Below are 25411 nucleotides of genomic sequence, written 5' to 3' on the forward strand. Positions count from 1 at the left end.
GCTCTGTAATAAAACTAAAGTGCAGGTCTGCAGATGAAGGTTGCTGATTATCTAACTAACTCTAATGAGAACTTTGTTTCTAAATTCAGTATTTTCTGCTTCCTGGTGGAGCTGTAACACTCTGTTAACTATTAATATGGTTAATAAAGCTGTTGTCTCACAGGACACAGAGATCTGTCCCTGTGGAGAGAAAGTCAACACTCATCTGTTTTCTGCCTCCAACATAACGATTTACATCACAGCTCAGATGTGTGTGTGTGAGGGGGAGGAGAGGGATGCTCCTGTGTGTTTAAATGGGGAAGAGGAACATTTTGCTGTTTCAAAACAACACGATACATTATTCATCTTTTTAATGTATTTGTCATGACCAAAATTGGCAAAACTGTTCCAGTGTGCTTATATTGTGCATGCTGTTGTTGGTTACACCTGTGTTTCAGTCAGAAAGTCAAAATGTCTGCTGTATAAAAGATTTATTTGATGAACCGACAGTCCCAGAAAGGAAAGAAAGCATCAAGATAAAAAGTCTTTTCCCTTCTCTTCATGTGATCCTGGTCCTATAAGGAAAATAGTGGACAATGAACAACATAGACTGGTTCATAATAGACTGTGTGGTCTGCAGCACTGAGAAGCAACGATATATTAAAGAGGCACTCCAAAGATTTTACACATAAATGTTTTTCTCGACCTGTTTATCAAGTCTGTGAAAATAACCCTGTTGATGTCACGGTGATGTCATCAGGCTCATATTGGATGGAAGTTTCCTTTACAAAAACTGCAGGTTTTTCTAGTTTGAAACTCCACTCCAACAAAAAGATGACATTGGTTGCGTTATGGTAACTGTAGGACTTAGTGTTTTTGGAGTTTGACCCATAAAAGGGACAAACCATCAGATTATCTCTGCCTCTGCAACCGGGGTCTCAAACTCCAGTTGGCTTAAGACCATTGGTGGTATTGTCATCCAATGGGAGGGCCGCTGTAGCTTTCAAGTACTACAAGAAAACAAAAAACTGTTTGCAGCCAAGTAACAGTGAAAGCCCCAAAATCTTCTTATCAGCTGTCTGCACTCTTTATCATTATTTTGTGCCAAATGAAATACATTTTTAAAAATAGAATTGTGGTTTTATTTAACTTCAATTAAATAAGTTAAGGGGTTGTTGAAACAACAAGAAGAAAATCAAAAATAATAATAATAATAATTAATTTATTTAAATTCATCTCAGGGGCCGGAGGGAGGGGGATGAAGGCAGTTTGACATCCCTGCTCTACAATATTAAATAGCTGGAATACCCCTTTAATGGAATATAATATTCATTAACATGAGCTGTTTTTATCTGCAGAGTGAGCGCGTCTGCCATATTGAACTGCTACAGTAGCCCAGAATGGACAAATCAAACACAGGCTGTAGATCTGGAGATAGGACCATTCCCGTTTATTTTGTGAGTTTCATGGCCGTCGTAGTTTCTCCTACACACTTAAGTAATTTACAAAATTACTTCATATGTGTTCACTTTTAATTTTTAATTATAAATCTTATATATCTGTCTAAAAAATGTAAATGTAAATATATTGAGTCAGGTTTGGCCGTGCTTTTGAACCATGGATGCTGACATAAAATAAAAACTGTCTTCATCAGAATGACCACAGTTAAGTAAATTAGCAGGTTTTACAGTTTTGACTAAATAATCTTCTTCTTGAACTTTAGACTTCAGTTGTACATGGTCTACAGTTAAAGAATAATAAATACAAAGGCAAAAATAGACAACAAAAGGTTTGCAAGAAGAAAGAAACTGAGAATATATATAAGATCAGATGAAGCTGAAGTTAGAGGTGAAGAACACTGATAACCATAAAAAGTCAGCTGATGATGTAAGGTGTGAAGAATCTTTGCTACTGAAAAACAGAAAAGAAAATAATCCTTATGTAGTCATTAATTAATCAAACCTAATAAAACATACTTCTGCACATGATACACTTTTATTTTTCATTGCTGCAGTCAGTCATTTTTTAAGAAGCTGCCAAATCCACACGATTCTTTTCAGATGATCAGTTTGGTTGTTTTATTATTGTTTTCAGCCTGTGAGCTCAGAATAACTTACACAAATATTTCCAACTGATGCTGAACATGTTTCATTCACTGTGCTTTGGTGTATCTGGAAACAGAAACATAAATCCTGAACGCTTAAAACACCTTTAAACAATTTCCCACTCTCAGGGTCCCACTTAACAGCCCCTAAAGGTCCCCCGGACCCCAGTTTAAGAAACCTGCAGCGTCTCCTGCCTGCAGCGGACAGCAGGGGTCGCTGCGCCTGCAGCTCGGCCGCCTGGAGGCTGCTGAGCTCCGTTTCCTGAAACGCATACTTCAGGATTAGGAAGAACACACCCAGTGACATCAGTGAGGTTTGAAGAAGAAAAAAGTCTGAACTCAAAGTGTGCAGAGGAGGAACAAGAGGGCCGAAAGGTCCTTCCCGGTTTTCTCTCGGTTGTCAGTGTTTTTTTTAGCTCCGGAAACTTTTGGGAACCGAAGTGCGCAGACTGTGCGTAAACTTTGTACTGAAGCGAACCGTGGAGCGTTTCTCAAGAGAGGAGGATGTCAACTTCAGACGACACAGACGGGCTCCGGCCGAGATATGGCTGTAAGTTAACTCTTTTATTCTGCTCACCTTGAGATGCCAGGCGGGCTGCTTCCCTCACTGTACAGGGGGAGGGGGGGCAAACAGCTCCGGATCCCAACTCCGCTTCTGCTCATGCAAACGCCCCCAAAGTCCAGAAAAAGTCTCATTTATCTGTGAAAAAACCGCTCCCAGTCAGCTCGGGTTTAATTTCTGACAGCATGGTTACTGCCTAATTATCACTTCCGCGTTTTTATAATAATGCATGGCAGAGTGGAGATTGAAGGAGGCCTGCTTTTACACTTTACACAACTTTTACCACATTGCATAATACAGCCCGAGTTATTACATGCATGTATTTGTGCCACTTATGTTTAAAACAGGACACAATGTTAAAACTCACCTCAGGTTTTTCAGTTCTTCATAGACATGAAATTACCCGACAACCACCGCCCATGGAGGTTTTAAAATGAATCTCTGACTCATTTGTGGGCAAAGTTTGAAGAAAATGTTTGATTAAGTTCTCCATCTTTCATTTGGACTAAACAATAAAACTCTACAGTCCTTTTATCTATCAAATATGGAAAACAAGAAGTAGTTTGCTTAGCTGACATATGCCAGAGTCTCATTTGGAGTGCATATACAAAAAACTCACAAACTGGTGCTTGAGAGGACATTTCTCAGGTTTTCATGGGATGCAGGCTCAGTTTTTGTTGAGATCAGGATTTACCTGTTGATGATATTGCCAGTGATCCCATACAGGCTCAGCTGTGACAGGAGGCTAAAATGGGGCCTCTTTGTATTGCGCACCCTCCTGTCCCCCATCCCCCTCTCCATAATTTGGGAGAGAACTTCTTTGGGGAACGTTGCTCTGCAGGCGGAATCAGGGCTGCACTCTGTGGTCTCATGGGAATCAGCCCATAAACTCCCCTGCATTGTTTTTTGTTTTCAGTGTATAAATAAGCATGCCATTTACAGACAAAGGCATGCTCACATCATACAGTGCGACAGCACCGGGCCACATTGAGCTCATTTGTTAACTGGCTACACAGATGACTAATAAATGAGGTGGTTTCCTTTTGTAAAACACCTCAGTATGGAACTTTGGAGAAGCCAGGGAGCTGGATGGAAACTTTCCCCTGCTTATGCAACCAGGAAAAAGTTAATACACAGCTATTTGTTCATAAAATGACCAAAATGTAAAGAATAATACATTCATTTAGAGTATGTTCAGCAAGAGACTGAGTTTTCTTGTGATATTGCCTTAGAGTCATTACATTAATTCTTGTCATTCTGTTTTGGGCTCCAGCCGTCCTGGATGGCGTGGAGCGGCTCACAGCCGAGGAGATGGATGAGCGGCGGCAGCAAAACATGGCCTACGAGTACCTGTGTCACCTGGAGGAAGCCAAAAGGTAAGAGCTGGAGAACTGCTCAAGCGTAAAGTGGCTGAACCTCTGCGGGCCGCTGAGAGAGAGGCCAAGAGCCTGTGATGACACCAACTCTGATTCACATCACAGATTGTTTCTCACTGTGGAGCTCAGCGTTATTGAGTGGTTATCGTCCTTCCAGAAGAATTCTAAAGTGTAGAAAGTAATATGGAACTATTATTAGGGCTGCAAGTAACAGTTATTATTTGCCAATTATTTTCTCCATTAGTTCTTCTAAAATCTTAGAAAATAGTGAAAATATGACTTCTAGAAGTCAAAGAGAAGTCTACAAATAGCTTATTTTGTCCGACCAACAGTCCAAAACTAAAAGATTTTACTCTTCGAAATGAATGAAAAGAAGATCCTCAAGATCCTCTGTCGCTCAACTAATCAGTTAATCGCCTGATCATCTGGGGTTTTAGTCCAGCTATCTAGTTCAGTGCAGTGGACATCAGTGTGGTTATGTAATCCGCATTCATGTTTCAGCTACAGTTGATGGATTATATTGTTTTATTATACATTATATGACCTCTTGGTTTGGGCTGGTGCAGTGCATGTTCGATACCGACTGTAACACAATCGATCACAAGAATCAAAAATTGTAAGGTGGCATTGAATGTCGGGTCAGATTCATCTTGTGTAGTTGTGCTTTGATCCGATAGTTCCCCTTAAATATTAACGTTTCAGGACTTCTTTCTAAATGGGTTTTGTAAAATAAATACTCAGTGTGGTGTTGAAACTCGGGTATCATATTCGTGATACCGACTCAACATTTCGAATGATGCCCGTGCAGCTCCACTCTTGGACAGATGAGATGAGATCTTGTGGATAGAGTGCAGTAATACGTCGATGTGAAGCTAAAAGTTATTTCCTGAAAGGTTTTTGAGATAAGCACATAGCCAAACTTCGAACTTCTGCTATCATTTGTCGCTTGAAATTTAAGAAGAAGTAGGTAACATCTTTCTTTTTACTCAGTGCACACACACACACACCCACACCCACACACAAACACACACACACAGGCTGCCTGAGCTTGTTAACAGCCTTGTCTGATTGCTTTTAGTGACTCTGAAGTCGACCCCACTGCGGGCTTGCAGATTCAAAAGAGGAAGAATTGTGTGAGACAGGAAGTGACTCAGTCCCTGTTGATTTTTCTCCCACTGTTGCGCAGAAACCCACAGTTGTCATAGCAACAGGTTCCGGTGTGAGTGCTCGAGTCGTGCGACGTTGTGCGCTCTGATAAAGCTGAGTGGTTGTATGACTGCGGCGTGTGTGTTTGTTGCCCTACATGCCTCACCTGCTCCGTCATGATCATCCATCTGTGATGTTCAGGAAATTCCTGAAAGGATTTATGCCGGGTCCGTACCCACTGTTCCTCCACCTGACACTTCTACCTCAGTTTCTGCTCTCCTTTATTCCCCAGAATGAATTTCAGAGGTCGTCCCTGAACTTCTTGTTTGTACTGTGTGTGTGTGTGTGTGTGTGAAATCAGCAAAGTATCACAAAAATAAGAGCAACGTCTTCCAGCCAATCAAAAGATTCATCCGAATGTAAAGGTCAAGCACTCCTCCAGTTGCTGGTTTTTCATTATTCCCCTTCTAGGTTCTTCATGTTGACTTGGCTTTTTCTCTCTAAAGCAACCACATCACTGATGGCAGACAGTGTTGTGACAGGGTTTCCCCCAAGACATTTGCTTGTCTGGGTGGAGATGTTCAGAGGGACAGTATGGGTTTGCTGTATTGTATTGCACATTGAATCACGTTGAGTCACATTGTCTTTAATCGGATCATGTTGATTCACAATACGACTAAATCGTATTTTATTGCATTGAAAAAGAAGATTTATTTAATTATTTACCCAATTTTTTTCAATTAATTTTTTACACACATAGACCTGAAATACACACACACACACACACACACACACACACACACACACACACACACACACAGAGAGATGGTGGACTGATGGACTGCTCTGTACCTACGGACTGAGCTACTGCAGCCCCTTGGTAGTTGCTTCGTATGTATCTTTTAATGTATCAGATCATTGGCAGTAAATCAAGCTCTCCCTGCTGTGTAGCACAGTGCTGATTATGTTTAGCTGAATGAAACTAAATGTGTTATTATTTTTTAACAAGCTTATGGCTATTGAGTTAGCTCCCTGTGGCTAATAAGTGGGCGGTCAGTAGAAGTGTAAACCTGAGACGGAAGATGAGCCACCGTCTCTTCCTTTTCAAAAATCTGCTTGATTGTGTCATTAATGAATTAATGATACCTTTTAATGTGCTCTCGGTTAAAGAATGTTTGTGGTTTACAGCCGTACAGATCTTTTCTCTTATTCAATTGAATAAATGACTAAATGCTGCTAACCCCTTCAATTGATCTGGGATTTGTTACCAAGGGAGCTCATGGATCTGTTATGAAAACAGACTTAGTCACCAAAGGTGTCCGCAAATTTACCAAAAGAGAAATATTCAGCATTATCACATGAACTGTGAAATACTTTAAAGATCTCTGAAAGGTAATCTTGTTGCACCTCCACACCGTGAGCCTTTTGATTGGCTGCTGAAGTTGTCTCTGGCAGGTGTCTGTTGTTTCTGGTAGACTGAGCTCCATGCGGGTAACACCTGAGCCTGCAGCGGGAACGGTGGCGGGAGGAATCCTGGGAGCGTGCGTTGATGCTGCGCGGTATGGTGGGAATGCCTCTGACAGGTGCACGGCAGGGTGTGAGAGCCTGCCTGCGTGCCTCGTGGGGTTGGCTGCAGGCATGCATTGTGGCTCCTGTTCGAACACTAGCACGGTCCGATGCGGGTTGGAGCGTAGAAGGCCTTCGTGGACTTACTGGGCTCGCTCTCTCCCTGTGGAGAGATGCAAACTATGTGTTATCGCTCTTATTTTCATGTCCCCATCAAATGCAGAGAAATGGCCTCAGGCTGAAGAGACCTACTGTGCAAGTTATCACACCATATTTGAATGCTTGATGACATGTTCATCTCTTTGGCAAATAGATGGGTGCCAGAAGTGGCTTCCTAAGCTTTGGCTCCAGGGCTGCAAGTATGACTGGACTCTTTATTGATTTATCTGTTTATTAGTTTTTGGATTAGGGGATTTGTTTAATCTATAAAGTGTTCACACGACAGTTCAACACTAAATTGGTAGATTAGTTAGTAATTATTAAATTAATTGCCAGTCAGTCATTTTCTAAGAAAAACATGTACAATCTTCTGATTTCAGCTATTTAAATGTGAATATTTTGACAGCAAACTGAACATCTTTAGGTTGCGGACAAAACAAGACATTTGAGGACATTTTTCAACGGATTAATCACTAATGAGAATAATCATTGCAGCCCTATCCAAAACCAATAATACTCAATTTACAAAGACGCATAAAACCAAAAAAGCAGATCACATTGAGGAAACTGGAATCAGCAGTTTTGGGGGCAATTTTATTTGATAGATGACTCATTGATTATCAGAAATTGCCAACCGACTAATCACATCAGCAGTTTCCTTTTCGATGAGCCTCATTTATGTTTATTCTCTGCATTTCTTTCCACAAATTAAACTCCTTTGTCTTCAGCTGTCTTTCACTCTTTGGCTCGCTGCTTCAGCCTCCCCGGGAATGCAGTTGGACATGTTTTCAGTACGATACTCGTGTTTATTGATCTGTGCTCGTCGCTAACTGCCCATTCCCTCCTCATCACCTCAGTGCACAGCAGACCATTTCAGGTGGTTTCACAGTAGATCCGCCAATGATAAATGAGACATAATGTTTGAAGTCAGGATGTCGTGACTGCTTTCGGCACCTTCATCACACATTAGTCTCTCCCTCGTTTCCTGTCACTGCGCGCTGTGTGCAGTGAAGTAAAGCTGGTTATAAATCAGTCACTCAGCAGATGTTTTCAGTGGGTGACGTCGTTATTTTGGGGCGTAGCTGAAGGGTTTTGAATCTGCAGGTGAACCAGATTCCACCCCGGTCTGACAGCACGGTGACAGCTGAGTGAAAGTGGATTATTATTAGATATTCATTGACTTCCTGAACAGATGCAGAAAACCTGCTACGCAGCTTTGTTTAACTGTGACTTGGTGTTTTGGGTTTTTTTGCCATTTAATTCTTACTTTTGTAGTTGGGTCAGACAAGTTTTAAAAATGTTTGCGCCATCTGTCTGTTGTAAATGTCCATTGGGGTTTGTAGAGTAACTTCCTGGTTCAACCTTTCAGTAGAAGCATTCTGGGATCTGGAGGATTGTAAGATATTCTGGGTGTGCTCACTTTCAGTTTCAGGTGCTTATAGGGTTCAAATGAGGGTTTTCTTTGCAACCCGTGTAATTGTTTGATCTCGTGTGTCTCGTGTTGTTGCCTTACTGGACCAACTGGTTTCCTGTGATGTAACCACGTTATAAAAATCAGCTATTAACTTGTAAATGAACTGGTGCATGAATTAAAATGTTGACGAAAATAACTTTTAAAATTAGATCCAAGGGGCAATAAACTAGATGTCATGCACATTTTGGAAACAATCTTCTTGACATTCATTTTAATTCAAAATATTTAATGAATCCTTTTCGGATCAAATAAATAAAATTGACCTGGTGTGATTCAATATAATAGAATAAAACTTTACTGTCTTCCAGAGCCGAAAATTGTCTCTTACCACTAAAACAAAGTAGAACGACAACATGTAACATGTAGAACAAACCTGGAAACACTGAAACCACAATGAAATACACTAAAGTAGAACATATGCTTAAGTACAGAAGTAAAAAGTGCAAAAAATATATATAAAATGTATTTGTCAGTTGGAACTACAACAAAACCACAATCCAAATATCAGCAGTAGAATGAGTCTGGACACATGCTGATGTGCAAAATCCAAATATTGGCCTGTAGAAACTAATTGGAGTGGAACTTGTGTGTTTGTGTTTGTGTTTCCCTCCTCCTCTGTCCTGCCCACAGCAGTAAATCTGTAGGAGTCCTTGTTTAGACAGCGCTAAACAGTGTGAGGCATTGTGATGACGCTTGAGAGGGAGAGCTGAATGGTAAACCAGATGGATTTACTCCAGCACAAGTGCCAGCCTGCTTGAGAGAGCTACAGTATCATCCTCCCTCCCGTTCCTCCCACCTTAACTCCCCAGATGCTCTTCATTTACCACATCACTGCTGGTGCCTATCTGTGATCCGCCCTCCGTCACACAGAGCAGTGTGGTTCACATTCAGGTCTATTTACAGCACACACACACACAGCTTTTTTGACTTAGATTGGTGTCTAATTAGTGTTTTGTGTAAATTTGTGAAATGACAGGGTTTCCCTATAACCATGGAATTTCATGAAAGTTGAAGGATTTGAGAAAAAATATGCACTTTTGAAAATGAATGGTCTTGAAGGTACTTTAACCAAATTACCCAAATATACCATACGTCTCTCTTGAAACTTTTGAGTCCTTGTGTTTGAACAAAACAACCTTAAAGTCATTAAGTTCATGGTCCAATTGGGTTTTGGGATCTAGAAGTAAATTAAAGCTCATTTTCTGTCCCAAAGAGGCCTCGTTTAAGCCTCAAAATGTTTAATTGTCATTGGATGGCAGATATTGTTTTACCGACTAAACACCAGCCTTGTCCTAAAGGGTAGGGAAGGTTCTCTTTCCTCTTCTGTTGAACAATAGTTTGACATTCTGGAGAAAACATTATTTAACTTTTTGCTGAGAGTAAAATGAAAAGATTGGTAGTGTGTGGTGACAGTTTTTTTTGTATGAATTAAACAAACGGGTCATACTGTGATAATTGCCGAGCTTTAGAGGTGCTGGTAGGTGAATTTTTTACTTCCCACACACAAAGGAATAGCAGGTGAGGCTTTTTTGTACCGTTGCTTTCCTTTGTTCTGAATAAAAGTGTAGTAAGATCAAGGTACCTTTAGCCTCTACATCATACTTTTATTCAAATTTAGATTTGCGTGCTTCTGAGGAGATAAATGATAAATGACTGGAAACTATTTTTACAATGTCAGCTTCCTTCCAGTATTCAACCTCAGACCTGATCCGTTTGTCATGTTGTGTCTGCGGTGTTCTTGTGGGTAACATTGTGCCAGTTTGTCAGAGGTGCTGTGACTTGGCCTGATTTGACTCTTGGGTTTCTTTCGAAAAATACAGGTACAGTTTGATCAACAAGCCATACAGGCCAGATGAATGACATCCAGTTTTAAAGATTACATCTGTGTAAATAATTTTAAGATCCCAGTGTCACTCACTTTCTTATTATGTAGCAGCAGTGCATATGAAAAAGCATCGAAAAAGGTGAGAACACACGTATTTTGTCCACTACATGTAAAGATGGACGACACATGTCTACGTCCTTCCACTGTACAAAAATGAAGCCACTATATCCCTTATATGGGTTCTGCCATCTTGGGCTGGTGACCCCATTTGGAGCCAGAGACCGCGCGGTAGTGACTGAGGTTGGAGCTGTGGTATCGAAGTCCCACCTGTACATCCAGCCGACTCAATCATGAGCAGGGCTCAGCTGTCAATCATGATATCAAACCGTTATAGCATTGAGTAACTGATTACAACACTTCAACATCAGCGTGATAAGAACAGCCTAAAGTTACAGAAGAGGTCTTTGGGAACAATTTGACGTCAATCTTTATATACAGTCAATGATGTGCCTTTGTATATTTGGTTCAGAATGACTTGACTAGGGATGCACAATAATTATCGGTGCAGATAAATTATCGTCCAGGGAAAAATTCTATAAATTAATGGGATAATAAAATGACAGCCAATAGATTATCAGGAACAGTTACCTTTTAAATTTGCACAGGATAAGGGGTTACAGGGTGTCATATTTGAAATGCATATAATATGAGACAAAAAGGGCATTTCCTTATTTGGGAACAAAGCTGATTTGCATGGCAGTTTCCAGTTTTCATCAGAATAGTACAGTCGTGTGTGTGTGTGTGTGTGTGTGTGTGTGTGTGTGTGTGTGTGTGTGTGTGTGTGTGTGTGTGTGTGTGTGTGTGTGTGTGTGTGTGTGTGTGTGTGTGTGTGTGTGTGTGTGTGTGTGTGTGTGTGTGTGTGTGTGTGTGTGTGTGTGTGTGTGTGTGTGTGTGTGTGGAGCGTTGCCTAGTGCCAGCAGAGTTTACCTGTGGTTGGCAGGTTTCCTCCTCACTCTCACTGACTGACAACACACTGGTGTTTTATTGACTCCTTTTTTCTTCTTGGCACTGGTTTTACATGCAGTCCATTGAGGTTAAGTCATAGTAACAGTGTGTGTGTTTGTTTGTGTGACAGTGTGGTCTGACAGCAACAGATAAGCCACCTCTGACAAATAAGCGTGTTTTACGTGAAAGAAAAAAGTCAATTTTTTAAAGAGGTTTCAGCCCTCAGTGTCAAAGTGTAACTGACACCAAAGAATGATGAGCATTTTCCCTGAGAAGAGAGAGAAAGAGAAATATCACTGTGGTATTTTTATTGGGTTACATCATTGACAGTTGACAGTGAGTAACATATGAGGGTGGAAATCTTTCGGACTTTGTTGATTTGTGGGGTTACATTTTGTATTTGTTTTGTCTCCAAAATACATTAAAACTTCAAGATCGGACCAGTTTAATAAAATTTGGGTGCTCTATAACATTCTGAAGCAGTGAGTAAGCTTGAATACTGGGAATTCAGATCCCCATCTTTACTGGGAATTCTGTCCAAACTTTACTCCCTTTTCCTGAGAAAAAAATACCTTCAGGAATGCATGCGTGTGTGTTGTTCGTCCTAAAAACAAAGACAGCTTCACCAAACCTCATTAACTCTACCATGCTACTGTCACAGCTAAATACTGTAGTGTGACCCTTCACATGCTGCTGTAGACTACAAGTAGATCATTTTCATTATCAATTAATCAGTTTCTCAATTTGTTGTTTGTTTCATTAAATATCAGAAAATGGTGAAAAATGTTGATTACTGTTTCCCAAATCCCAAAGTGACTGTCCTCAAATGCCTTGTTTTGTTCACAACCCAAAGATATTCAGTTTACTGTCATAGAGGATGGAAGAAACCAGAAATAGTCACATTTGAGAAGCTGAAATCAGAGAATTTGGACATTTTCTTCTAAAAAGAAGCACTCAATTATCAAAATAGTTGGCTCTAAATAACAGTAATAAAACTGGATCAACTTTTCAGTTGCCAGAAGGAGACAGACACAGGAAGAACTGTGCAGACGTACCACCATTTATTAAGTTGTGACATGATAACCACAGTTTTAACACGCCATGTCACTACTTGCGTCACTATTTTTTCTTCCACTGTGGGAGCTTGCAGGATCGTCCACATTTTAATCTTCCCTCAAGAGAAGCTGTTTGCACAAAAAGACGACTTTGGCAGAGTGAGCTAATCCATCACAGCAAACAGAAAGATAATCTCTGTTTTATCTTTAATCCATTACACAGAGTCGAGTGTTGTCATATCAGTGGTGCATTAGATTACACAGTTCCATCCTCGCTTCCTGTCTGTCATCTGACTCCCACCACAATAAAACAAGGCCTCAAGAAAGAATCAAACTTCACTGTCACATTTGTGTGTGTTGTGTTTAGTTGGGCAGCAGAAGTTTGGGCTAAAAATGTTGTGAAATATATAATTTTAAAAAAGGATTACTTACTTAATACATTGCAAAATAACAGACACACACACAACTAAAAGTCAAACTCTAAACTGGTGTTCTCATTTTAGAGTAAAAGATTGTTAAAGATGATCACAGCAGTTTTAAACAAGTGTGTTGCTACATCAGCTGTACAGAAGCCCTATCTTCTCACTCTCACCCTTCACTGAAACACCAGCCCAGTTCCTCCTGAAGCTTTGGCCATTTGCCTGTAATTTCCTGTTTTCAAACAGTTTGCAAACCCCTCTTGTGTATGGCTGCTGCTGCAATGAATATTATGTAATGTCATGCCCGACATTGTGTTGCTATGAGGAGAACAATGGTACAACGGTGATGTGTTTCAAGCATTTTCGTGGTGATACGATCTGCTCTCAGGTGACTGATCCTGATACGGCTCTCTGTCTTTAAAAACAACTTTTTTTAAATGTTTTGTCCAATTCAGGAAACCCTCTTACTGTGGCGATGACGTGCCCTAAAAATAAAATCTTTTTTTTTGTCCACACCACACTGGATTCACGATTTTAATTGATTTTCTTTTTCTTTGAAAACAAACTACAAATGACTCTGTATCTTTGCCGTATCTGTAATGTATCATCACGTTCTGTGTAGATGAGTAGATGAGTCTTCAGCCGCTGTTTATTGATTTTACTGGTCAGACATTTTCTTAATATGTTAAAACTTAACTTGAATTAATCAATTTGAGTGATTTATTGCCTAGCTCTAGCTCTGTATTAACAAACTGAATATCTTTGGTTTTTATACTGTTGGTTGAACAAACTGCCTGTTTAAATCAGCAGTGTTTTGCTTTGAATGGGCCTTTTGAGGTCCACGTGTACACTGCTGAACGCTGTACTTTGGTTGCTGTGTAAGTGTTACCTGCTGAGGCCTCCCAGAAAACAGGCCTGACTCACACAGTGGGGCAGTCAGCAGTTGAGAATGTGGGAATGAAAAGGGAATGAAAGAGAAGAGGGATCAGTGCACCATAAAGGCCCTGCAGGAGCCGCGTCCCGGCCCCGCCCCTCCTCCACTGCCTCTCACCTGGCCCTCTGTGAAACCTGAGACTACAAGTTTCTGTTCTGGTTCGGGATATCCGTCACGGCCTGGGAACACTGTTTGAATCTTGCATGGGGATGAAATCTGTCAGTCGTAGAGAGCTGAGCTGATGCAGCAGTTTTATCTGAGTCCGACTCTCTCCCCCCCACCTGATCACCTCAGGCCTGTATGGGTTTCTGTTATTACAGCTCTGTATGTCAGCCCTCAGCTGGTATTTGCACTCAGATAACCTCAGCTGGGGACAGTAATGGCTCTAACACCACAGGTCAGCTGTGATGGATAAATACGTCAGAGGTCACAACCATTAATAGTGCTGCACTTTTATTAAAAGAATGTGTCTAACTAAACTAAATGGGAACTAATAGCAAAGGTTAAAGTATGAAAGTATGATAAAATTTTGTAAATAATTAAAAAACATTTTATCCTGTTTCATAAATATTACAGTAACCATTATTATGTGTGAATATAAATATGAATATTCAATAACCTGGTTATGGTTAACTAATGACTAAAATTTCTTCTTTCTTTTATGGTCTTATTTACTTATTTATGCATCAGGTTAACTGAAACAAGAGTTAATTTTTTTAAAGAAAAATGCCCATTGCAATTTCCCAAAGCCCCAACATCAGATATTAAGTTTCAATCTTATAAAACAAAAAAAATCAAGGCTTAAACAAGGTGTTTCTAATGCTTTTATCATTTTTTTAATTCTGTTTTTCTATCTTGCTCTCCAGATTTATCTTTTGACCCCTTGTGGAGTCTCAATCCCCAGATCACTGACTTAAACTTTTATTTGATTAGCATACCTGCTAATTGACAATCAGCAATAATTATTTCAGCTCTAAATTATATAAATTCTGTCAGTAGCGATAAAGTGGTAGAATATTAAGATCATTTGTTTTGCAGATGTACTGTAGGAGGCTGCACTGTACGTGGGCCAGAAGTGAGTTAATATTGTAGTTTTCCTCACAAGTTTTAACCAAACACACACAAAGAGGTCAGTGTTAGTGTGTGAAACTAGTTGCAGTATACAAACCATTCCTTGTTGAAAATAGGAAACGTGGTTGTTTATTTCCCTCCCTTTGACATACGAAGCTTGGCTTTCACACAGTGAGTACAGTGTCGGTCCAGCTGCTTGTTTGAGTGCCAGCGCTGAGAGGACGAGGTCAGTTGGTGCACAGATTCCAGTGTTGCAGCAAAGCATGTAATGGACAACTTGGCTCTCACTCATCTTTTTTGTGTGTTCCCTCCTGTCAGTTTTCTCCTTGTTTTCTTCCATCCTTTCCTTTGTGCTTTGTCCTTGTGAAACAGCACCGTGTTCATGAAACGCTGGGTTACACTCAGGTTGTGATTTCCCGCTGGATTGTAGGGAAAATTCTGGCTTGTTGATTCCAATAATTTCACAGATTGTCTTCCAAACTTTTCTCAAAAGTCAGTCTTTAATTAGACACGCAGGGGCCGTATTACAGAAAGTTCCTAACTTGCAGATCCTGTCTTAACGGTTGGGTTACCATGATTACAATAGAGTTAGGACCATTACAGATGAACAGGCTAAGTCAATATTCCTATCCTAACTTGAGATAGGAAAGGTGTAACTTTAGGATAACTGTTAAGCTGACCTAACTTTAACCCTTCCACCAGGTACTGTTCACTAGCATTGTTGTACATTTCCCAAAAAGAACATCTTTGGGTTTCTCTACATATGTTACCTGTAATTCTACTGCCTTGAAGTTAAGCACATTCCTTTTTCAATGAGATAAACCAAAAGTTACAAAGCTGTTTGCTTGGTGAGATGAGAAAGGTAGCTTTGATTGCTAGGTCTTCCCAACCCAAGATAGGATCAAGTAAGATACAATAGGATTCCTCAAGATAGTTAGGATTTTGCTTCCGTAATACCAAATTGGGAACATTTCCATCTTAGACTCTTCCTATCGTAAGCGTTAAGATGGAGGTTTCTGTAATACAGCCACAGATCATCATCACAATGGCAGAGGTGGGCGGTTAAAGAGAAACAGGACGGGGGGAGGGAGGGAGGGAGGAATGTGTGTTAGTAGTATCTGTACCTTGACATTGTGCTGATGTCAGATAAGGCTCGCCACACATGATTTGCCTTTCCAGCTATTCTGTAAACATACTACACTTCCTCCTCTCTCATTTCCAGACACAAATGTATTTATAATACCAGCAGGGACAATACAGAACAGTTCACCTTTTTCACCTGCTTTCCATCATACTACAGTCCCTCCCTTTGTCTAAAATTAACATAATGTTTGGCCTAATGACTGCTTTACGTGCATCTTGTCAGATCTGCATTGTTAAGAACATTTACATGTACATCAGGGTTTTTTCCTGGGCTTTACTGAAGCATTAAGTGGTGGGTGGGGTTCATGTGTTGCCTAAGCCTTTGGTGTAAGGTCTAAGGCATGAAGCTCTTCACTTGACAGTTCACCATGTAAAACTGATCTCTGACTGAAAGACCTACTGCTAGCCTAACTAACAAGGGCTGGTTTTACTGATTCTTTTTCAGTATCATATCCGTACCAGGATTATTTTAAAAGCAGTCCAGAACCAGAAGATATCCAGCTGACTCTGTAATGGAGAGAAAAGGAACAAATCCTCACATTGTCTATCAACAAATCAATAAATGAATTAACTAATTATTTCAGCACTGCAACTGACCCATGGTTAACTACTTCCAGAGACTTTAACACAAAGTTTCTGCATCTGCTTTACAGTAAAAGACATAATTGTTTCCTTTTGCTGGAAGGTTTTTATTGTGAAACAGCAACAGGAAGTGTCAAGTAAACAATTTACTAACAATCAACGTCTTGTCTTACGTGTTGTTTAAGGTTTTTTTCCCCAACTCTTTCAAAAATCGTGATTAAAAAAAAAAAACTTTAAAGTCAATTAAGTCTTTTATATGTTTCTCTGTAACCTGCTTTACCCAATAAGTTAGGAGTTTATGAGATTTTGAGCAGTTTTGGGGGTTTTAATGCCACAATTTGCCAAACATTTGCCCTGTTTGTGGATAACCACCTTCCATCTGCTCTCTGTGAAGCTTCTGATTTCAGTATAAATTCAGAAAACAGAATGACATGAAACTATGTGTTGATGCCTAAAATGTATTGCATGACTGAGCAGAAGCCTAGGTGTGTAATTCCAGTTAGGCTATGGTCAGTTAGACATGTAATGTGGTTAAGATCATCTGACTAATATGCTGACCTGACAGTTTCCGTAATCAGGTTTTGATGGTTGGATGGAAAAATGGTTTTCTATCATTTGCAGGTCAAAATAAATACATATAGATAAGTGACACCAACTCAATTTCAGGTTAAAAAAGATTATTGATTAAGCTGCTTTTACTAGTAATTTTAAGTGGCACTAACTTAGTTTTGTAGGTTACAGAAACATTCCTGATTAATAACTTTTTACTAGGTATTTTGTTTTCACAGTACAAATAAAAACAAAGAAAATTAACTCATTCCCAATTTAAATTACGAAAGCTACTCGATCAAGACTGTTTTTTGAATTGAGTTAGTTTTACTTAAAACATGTTATGTAATCAGTTTCTTTGAGTTATATGAACCTAGCTGGTTTTACAGTGTATAATATAACACATCAGCTAGCGGCACACTAGAGACGAATTGAGATTGTAACTTTACTGCCCTGACCTAGCTTTTTTTAAACAATGAGGCAATGAAACCTATTAGGCCACTCCCTTAAGAGGGACAAGAGAACAATACCTCTTAGCATTACAATAACGAAGCTTGTGCTCTGTTAGGCAATATTAAAGCTTATGCTATCTGTTATTAAACATTAACTGCGGCGGAAGCACAGAGCCTGTGGCCCAGAGTGAAACCTGGGAATGGGGAAGTATGTAACTGAAGTTTATTCATCTCCATGCACACACAAAACATTATTAACAGACCCCCTGCAGACAGACAAATCTCTGGCTTCATCCCAGTAGAGTAGAGCCATGCTGCAGGAGAAGCGGCAGCAGTCGAGGCGTTGTATGTTCAACTTGTGCAGGACAACAAAGGATGTACCTCGACAGCAGCCGGAGACGGCCTGCTGGCGAGATGACTGTGTGTCTTCCTGGAGGGACAGTGGTCAGTAGCAGACCTCTTCCTATGAGTCTGGCCTCTGAACTCAGCACTGACTTCAGCTTCCTGCCAGGACACGAGATCTGAGGAGGGAGCAGATAATGATTCTTGGCGTTTTCCTGTACTATACTGTTTGATTTCTGTTATATGTGACCTGTTAGTTTGGTGTGCAGAGTGGTAACACAAGATTCCATTCTTATGCTTCATTGGCACCATGTCAACCTAATTCATAAGGATGAATGGGAAAATGCCCTATTGTTACAACTTGGGAACTTTCACTTATTTTACAAATTGTTACCCCCATTAGCACTGTTGTCACACTAGATAAATTGGAAAGCATGGTTTGTTAAGAAATGAAACCAAATACAGTTTGTAGCTCTTCTTTAATTGGCCAGTTTGATTATTTTAAAGTTATTATTGGATTTTATTTGGATGTTTGCAGCCTGGTTTGCCTGTAGTGGGAGATATTGTAGTGGTCAGACATTTCCCACACCTCCACCTTGCAATCTAACTAGTTGGGTGATGTGAACATATCTACTCGGCAGCTCTTTATTTAGATCTGTCTGGTATGAACTGAATGTAGCATTAGCCTTCACATAGCCCAGAGGATGCTTTTTACCTTCATATGTCACATCTGACATGTTATCTGTTTAGCGAGAGTAATTCTGAAGATTCCAGACAATGCTTTCATATTTGTGGCTCTGTTTTGTAGTTGTAGACATGCCTTAAGTGTCAGTCACAACTTGACATTAAGTTTTGGTTGTTGTTGGAATCTAGCTGTTGACATTCTAAAATCCTACTCATAGCTGATCTTCTTACTGGTTGAGTGGAGGGTGTGTCTGTGTTTGTGCTAGCCTGGAAAGGGTGTGTAGCCCTGATAAAAGAGCCATTAGGTATTAGTCTTTATGGAGCCTTTCACTGCTCCAGCGTGGAGTGAAAGGAGGGGCTTGTTCCTGGCTGCCAGGCCCAGGCTTCGCGCCATAGGGTCGGTCACCTCGGCCTCAATAGCAGGCCTGTCTGGAGACCCCATGTCATGACTTCCTGGGAGGGAAGTTGTTTCAGCTGGTGGTTAGCTGGCCTGCACACTGCAGAGTGTGGGTGTGAGTGCATTTTCATGTGTTTGTATGAAGACCAAATGTCCTAACAGGAATTGAAACGTTTGGATCCCTGAAAATGAGGCTCTGTGTTAGGGTTTAGTGTTAAGATTAGATTGGATTTGATTGAGCACAGTCTCACTGACTGTAGTCAGGCCCTCTACAAATGTATGTGCGTAAGGGGGGTCCTGTCTGTAGGAGGAAAGGAATCTTTTAATCTTACCCAGGATATAGTTAACCTTGTTGTTGCTTGACAAAGACCTTAGTTACAGAAGAGTGGGAGTGTTTTCTTAGCAGATGAAAAGAGAGAGACTGTTTGCCTTTTTCAAAAGCCCATGTTTGACCTCACACCGTCTGCACTCATACTGTGAAATTCCTCACAGCTAACGATAAACTCAAGGTTTCCATAATCAGAGGTGATATTTGAAGGCATTAATAAAGCAAGATAGACACCACCGTCCATTACTGGGAGGAAATGATAATGTTTACGTTATCAAATGTAGCAGTTAATCTTTAATAGAAGAAGATGCGTTGCATTAAGGGTTGAGAGGGTAACTACAGTATAGCCAGCCATACATTTTACAGTTGATTCAGATGTTTCTTCAGTGATTAAAATCAAATAAGAAAAGCTTCATGTGACGTATATTCAAATAAAGTTGAAGTACATTTTCTGCACTTTCATACAAAGTCGCTTGTAGAGAGGAAAACTCTTCTTTTGCAGTGACCCCTGACCCACTTGTCTAAATCTGTGTTGCTCAGGGGATGTAATTGGATATAACTGAGCCTTGAAATAAACTCATGTATTAAAGGAAAACCCTTTGCCTTGCTCGCTTGAGTGGAGTCGGAGAGCAAAAATGTTTCAACAATCTGATACCTCTAACATAAATGTAAGGTCATGCTGTCAATCCCTTCACAATCTGACTGCAAGTGAACATGCACCGAGAGGTCCACTGTAGATGATGCCAATTTTCATACCCAGAGTAGCAAGAAATAGACCAGAATGCAGCTACGAGACTGGACAGGCTTTAAGTAAGCATGGTAACTGTGATCAGACGTGACAGCTTCTTTAACAAGCTGTTGAACTGTGTAGCTACAGTGTGTTTATGTGCTCATATCCCGCCTGCAACTGAAGTTCATGCTCCCATATCTTTTAAAATCTTGGAAATCAGTCACTGGAAATAAGTGAAGCAAATTGAATCAAAGTGGGTTCACTGAAGAAGAAAGTTGCAGCGACTCCTTATAGATGAACTCTGAACAGATCGATATCTATCTAAGTGAAAAGGAGACGCAAGGGTGCAGAGTTCTGGAATAAAAATCGAGTGGGTTTGTCTGTAGTTACTAGACAGTGATGACATGAGGTGGTGGAATCCAGTCCGCCAGGCCTGTCCCAGTACGAGAGCTCAGCAGGCCTCCTCTGTGGCCCAGAGCTGACACAGGCACATAGCAGGAATGTGACTCCACAATATGACCTACAAGAAATGAAATGTCACACACGAGGAATGCTGGGAACTTGGTGTTAAGGAGGAGAGATTACCACATGCCACGTTGGGTGTTTGTTGTCCTGGAGTTGCAGAGCCTTCGGCCTATAGACAAGTTTTATTGGTGCAGAATAATTCATGAAATGGTGCTGTGTCTTATGGGAAAACAGAAGAGGGAACATGAAGGCCAGTTGTACTGCGCTGCACTGATATGCAATCCATGCCTGAGAGATCCAATTCCGTGTTTACATCTTAACCACTATCCTTTTTAATGCGAGGTTTAACACAATGGCACCATTTTTATCTCAAACACGAAGAGGAATGCTCTCCATTAGGGCTTCCATTCATTATAACAACAGATGAATCAGTTGATAAACAGGAAGTTAAGCAATTATAAAATGACTGGTTACACCTTCATAAAAGTGAAGTGTTTGCTTTCTTTCATTTCGCATCAGTTTTGAATCCTACGTGAACATCTCCGAGTCTATAGTCATATAGTTCTGTGTTAAAGATCCAGCGTGTAACATTAAGGAGGATCTATTGGCAGAAATGGAATATAATATTCATAGGTATGTTTTCATTAGTGTATAATCACCTGGAATTAAGAGTTGTTGTGTTTTAGTTACCTTAGAATGAGCTGTTTTTATCTACAGAGGAAAGCGGGGATCCCCTTTTATGGACGCAGCCATGTTGAACCGCCATGTTTCTACGGTATCTCAGAACGGACGATACTAACAGTGACTCTACGACTTGCAATAGTATTACACCACAAGGTGTAAAAACTTCAAAACACCAGTTTGACACCAGTCAAATGTGCAATGCTATTCTATTTCATTATTTATCTTTTAGAAGCTACTCTTTGTGCTCTTGTTATTTTTTATTCTGCCCTTTCTGTATGCTGTTGCAAACTGCAATTTCCCCATTGCGGGACAAATAAAGGTTTTCTTATCTTATCTTATCTTATCTTACATAAGGCCAGATTTTTCCTGGTTTTGGTGGCCGTCATAGTCTCCTTTGTGCTTGGTTGAGTCAGGGGGTTTCAGTTGGTTCAGTTGGATCTGCAATCTCACCGCTAGATGCCACTTAATCCTACACACCCAGCCTTTAAGTATATACACAAGCTGCGTCTTGATATTTGGATTTTACTCCTGAGATTGATGAAAATTGAAGAGATGACGTTGCTGCTCTAAGAGACTAAGTAGGGCAAAAAATACAAGATTGTTTCTTAAATCAGAAAAACATACAGAGGCTATTTTTACATGAGTTTTCTAGGTACCCTGTCATGAAGACAAGTTGTGCCACAGGCAACTGAAATTAAAACACAATCCGAACACTATTGTCAGTTTCAGTTTCATGCAGCCACACTTCTTGAACATTTCTAGATCTTAGTTGACTAGACACTTGTGAGTCTTTGTGTCGTAATGTTTTATTGTATCATTTTAAACAATGTGCATGTATCTTTCATTATGTATAAGTAGACATTTTATTGAAGACTGCTTTCTATTCTCAAGTGCCAGGATTCCCTTGTTGGAATAAAATCCCTTTGAAGTTCTGTCTTGATTGTCTTGTGGCTTTCATAAAAAATGAAATGGTACTGTAGTTTTAACAACAGTAATTATCCCTGTGGGGAAGCTATAGATTTAAGTTTGAGCGTACGGTCCTCTTTGCACTGACTGTGATATGTGACGTGCGTCTGCTGTGCTGTCCTTGCAGATGGATGGAGGCCTGTCTGGACGAAGAGCTGCCTCCCACCACGGAGCTGGAGGAGGGGCTCAGGAACGGCGTCTATCTGGCCAAGCTGGGCAACTTCTTCGCCCCGCACACCGTCTCCCTCAAGAAGATCTATGACCGCGAACAGACGCGTTACAAGGTGAACATTTCCTCTGCATTGTGGTGTGGTGGAACAACCGCTGTATAGTTGCATTCATTTCCAGCTCCGTGTGCTTTGAAGTAACTCTGTTGTTAAGGAGATTAAAGATTGCAAATCATGTTAAAAACATCACCAGCTCAGAGTCTGACTTAGTAAAGTAAATAAAGTAAGTCTAATCTTCCAGGCTGATGAGTATACACAGCAAGTCATAAAGCAGTCCAGCCTTTAGTTCTCAAGTAAAAGACTGAACCTGATTGTTCTGCTTTTGAAAAGATCCTCCTCTTGGAGCCATGAACCACCACATGAGGGTTTCTAAAATGCAAATGTCCTAATTAAGATAGAATCCCAGTATCAAAAGGCAATAATTGTTAATCCTAAAATGAAACAGCATTGGCTATTTCAACCATTTTTTTGACTGCCGCATCCTTTTGTATAGCTTTTGTAAAAGCGGGAAGTGTCAGTCAAATGCTCTAAAGACTCCATACCATATGTGTTTTGAAACCAGACGTTGACGTATTTTATGACCACAAAACGCTTTCTGCCTTCTATGGAGCTGCAAACAGAAGAGCTTATCTCCATCATTTTGGTCTGATATGTAACTATGAGATCTTTATGGCTCTACAAGCGTTTGTGGAGTGTGTATCGACACAGCGTTGTAACCTGAAGCTGGGGAGGATGGGGCCTCAGTGGGAATGAGGCTGGATTTGAGTCTTTGATTTAGGACTGAACAACGTGTTTGTCGTGTCCTGACGTTTTCTTTCTCTCTTGCAGGCGACGGGTCTCCATTTCAGACACACAGACAATGTCATCCAGTGGCTCAACGCCATGGCAGAGAAGGGACTGCCAAAGGTGAGCACCCGTCTGTGGCCTCTCTCACACACATACCCCAATGCTATCTGTCACATGCAAATATACCTGTAATTGAAACTACAGTGAGAGTAGTGCTGATCTTTATTTTATTAAATATAAACCATCAGCTAGGGGCTCCTAAGACCAAAATTTAAATATTTAGAAATACTTTTTATTTTTGTATTTATTCATTTGTTCAACAGTATTTTTTGTTTTTGGTCCTTTACAGTCCTTCAAGGCCGGGTAGACCATATTGGTTTTGCATGATTTAGGTCATTAACTGCATATATATACAGTTTGTTACATTGATCTTGAATATTATTAAATTATATTGGTTTTAGAATGATTACCTGCCTTCAGGGCATCCATTGGTGCCAGTTTATTTCAGAACAGTATGAAAATAAACCTGCAGAGACTATGCTAAGGAATTAAGGAATGTTTTCTTTGCAGTACAATCAAGAAAACTCACATGGACCTTTATAAAAGGTTTTGGTCGTTCATTTTACTTAAAGAATTGCTGTTCAGCAAACAATAAATCGCAACCAACAGTGTTTATCAGTGTGATGAATTATCTACCCCAAACAAGGTTTCCAGTCTGTGCAAGTCGGTTTTCACACTGTGGTGAAATGATCTGAGACCAGTGAAGAAGAAAGGTCAATAGATTTGTAAAGTGTGTATGTTTTGTTAGTGAAATGGTCCTTTAAGACCTAAAGACGACTTACCCTGAAATAAGTAAACAGTGGCCTATTATAGTACAAGTGCTTTTCTGAGAACTTTCCACCATGTTCGCTCTGGAGAAACTCTGAATACTTGTCATTATGTTGGCATGAAAAGAAATTGAGTATCAGCCCAAAATATCACCGGTTGGCAGCTTCAGCAGAAAATATAAGCAACTGCCTTGAAAAGTTCCAGTTCCATTGCGCCACAAATACAATGTCAGGGCGTGTGAATGCACATTTACATTGTGTAAGCCCCCCCTGTTCGAGCTAATATTCTGAATCACTCCTGCACACATGCTGCGACACGTTGGCATGCTATCGTGGACCTGCTGAAAGTGCTGCTCTGATTGACTCACTGTTCCTGTCTGTGTTTCAGATCTTCTATCCCGAAACCACAGACATATATGACAGAAAGAACATGCCACGCTGCATCTACTGTATACACGCACTCAGGTACTCTCTCCGTTTCTCTTTTCTCTTTCTTTGTCTGATTACATTGTACAATCTGGGTATGTGGCCTTGCAGCATGTTGGTTAAACACAATCGGATTACTGATTAGATTCTTCAAATTCAAACTGAAAAGCATTAAAAACACTGTGTTGGGGTCAAACAACAGATAGTGTTTTAACTGTTTGCTGTAGAAATCGTATGAATTCCTCATTCACTGGATTGCGAGCGCTCAAACGACTCACTTGACAGGCTGTTTATTCCCTGTGGACCGTACACATGTGGTCTGAGTATGTTTCAAGTCTGTGACATTTTTATGAGGTGAACTGTGCAGTTTTTCAGCAGAAAGGCATTCAGTGGTACAAGGTATGGAGCAGTTTGTTTTAATGCAGCATTTCACCCCAGGTAAAATGGATGCAGGGGCCAACCGGCAGAGCAGACGCACAATTTTAGTGTTTCTGTGTTTGTATGTGCCCATGTTCCAGGCTGTTGACTGGCGCAAACACAAACCAGTAACACCGGGACGGCACAGCGCTGCCAGAGAAACGTGCTCATTAACGTTTTAATTAAAAACCACAGAAAACAAGCAACATAGTTAGTTCAACTGGTGATGTTTTTATACTAGAATTTGACATGTTTTATGTCTAAAAAAGTAGTTTATCTTGTACAGCTGTGTGGCAGCATCAGAGGATTTACAGCAATATCAGAGTGTATCAAGCAAAACATATTTCACAGAATTTATGGGATTCAGGTCAAACATGATGTTTTACTTACATCTGGAATATTAAATCTGCTATTAAGAGCCAGACTGGAGCTCTGTTCCTCCTTTTTCTTCTTGTCCTCCTCTGCCTTCTTCTGCTTGTTCAGAATGAAGTTAGCTCCGTCCACATGCCTATATCTCTTCAACAATAAACATAGCCACATTTTTTTTTAAATGTCTGTTAGCTTTTAATCTGAGAATCATTTTACTTCCTGAAAAGCAGCACGGTTTTATTGGTTTACCTCGCTTTGTCCCAGCGGGCGAACAAACAAATTACAACAAACCATTTCCCTGCATTTGTTTGAATTATCTCCCATCTGCCTCTCAGTAATCTGCAGCTTCACAGCAGAAAAGG

The 25411-nt window shown here is 40.3% G+C and overlaps 1 protein-coding gene across 1 annotated transcript in view; it reads left to right on the forward strand.

Moving 5' to 3' along the window:
- Positions 1-2371: 2371 nt before the first annotated feature.
- iqgap1 (IQ motif containing GTPase activating protein 1) overlaps positions 2372-25411 on the forward strand; it is a 44740-nt gene continuing 21700 nt past the window's right edge. Inside the window, exons 1-5 of the mRNA XM_051380392.1 lie at positions 2372-2633; positions 3919-4021; positions 22125-22281; positions 23053-23130; positions 24226-24302. Of these exons, the coding sequence (XP_051236352.1) occupies positions 2588-2633; positions 3919-4021; positions 22125-22281; positions 23053-23130; positions 24226-24302 (461 nt within the window). The 5' untranslated portion in view covers positions 2372-2587. The remainder of the gene's footprint in view (positions 2634-3918; positions 4022-22124; positions 22282-23052; positions 23131-24225; positions 24303-25411) is intronic.

The sequence above is a fragment of the Dicentrarchus labrax genome, unplaced genomic scaffold (assembly GCF_905237075.1).
Source record: "Dicentrarchus labrax unplaced genomic scaffold, dlabrax2021, whole genome shotgun sequence".
Taxonomy (NCBI): Eukaryota; Metazoa; Chordata; class Actinopteri; family Moronidae; genus Dicentrarchus; species Dicentrarchus labrax.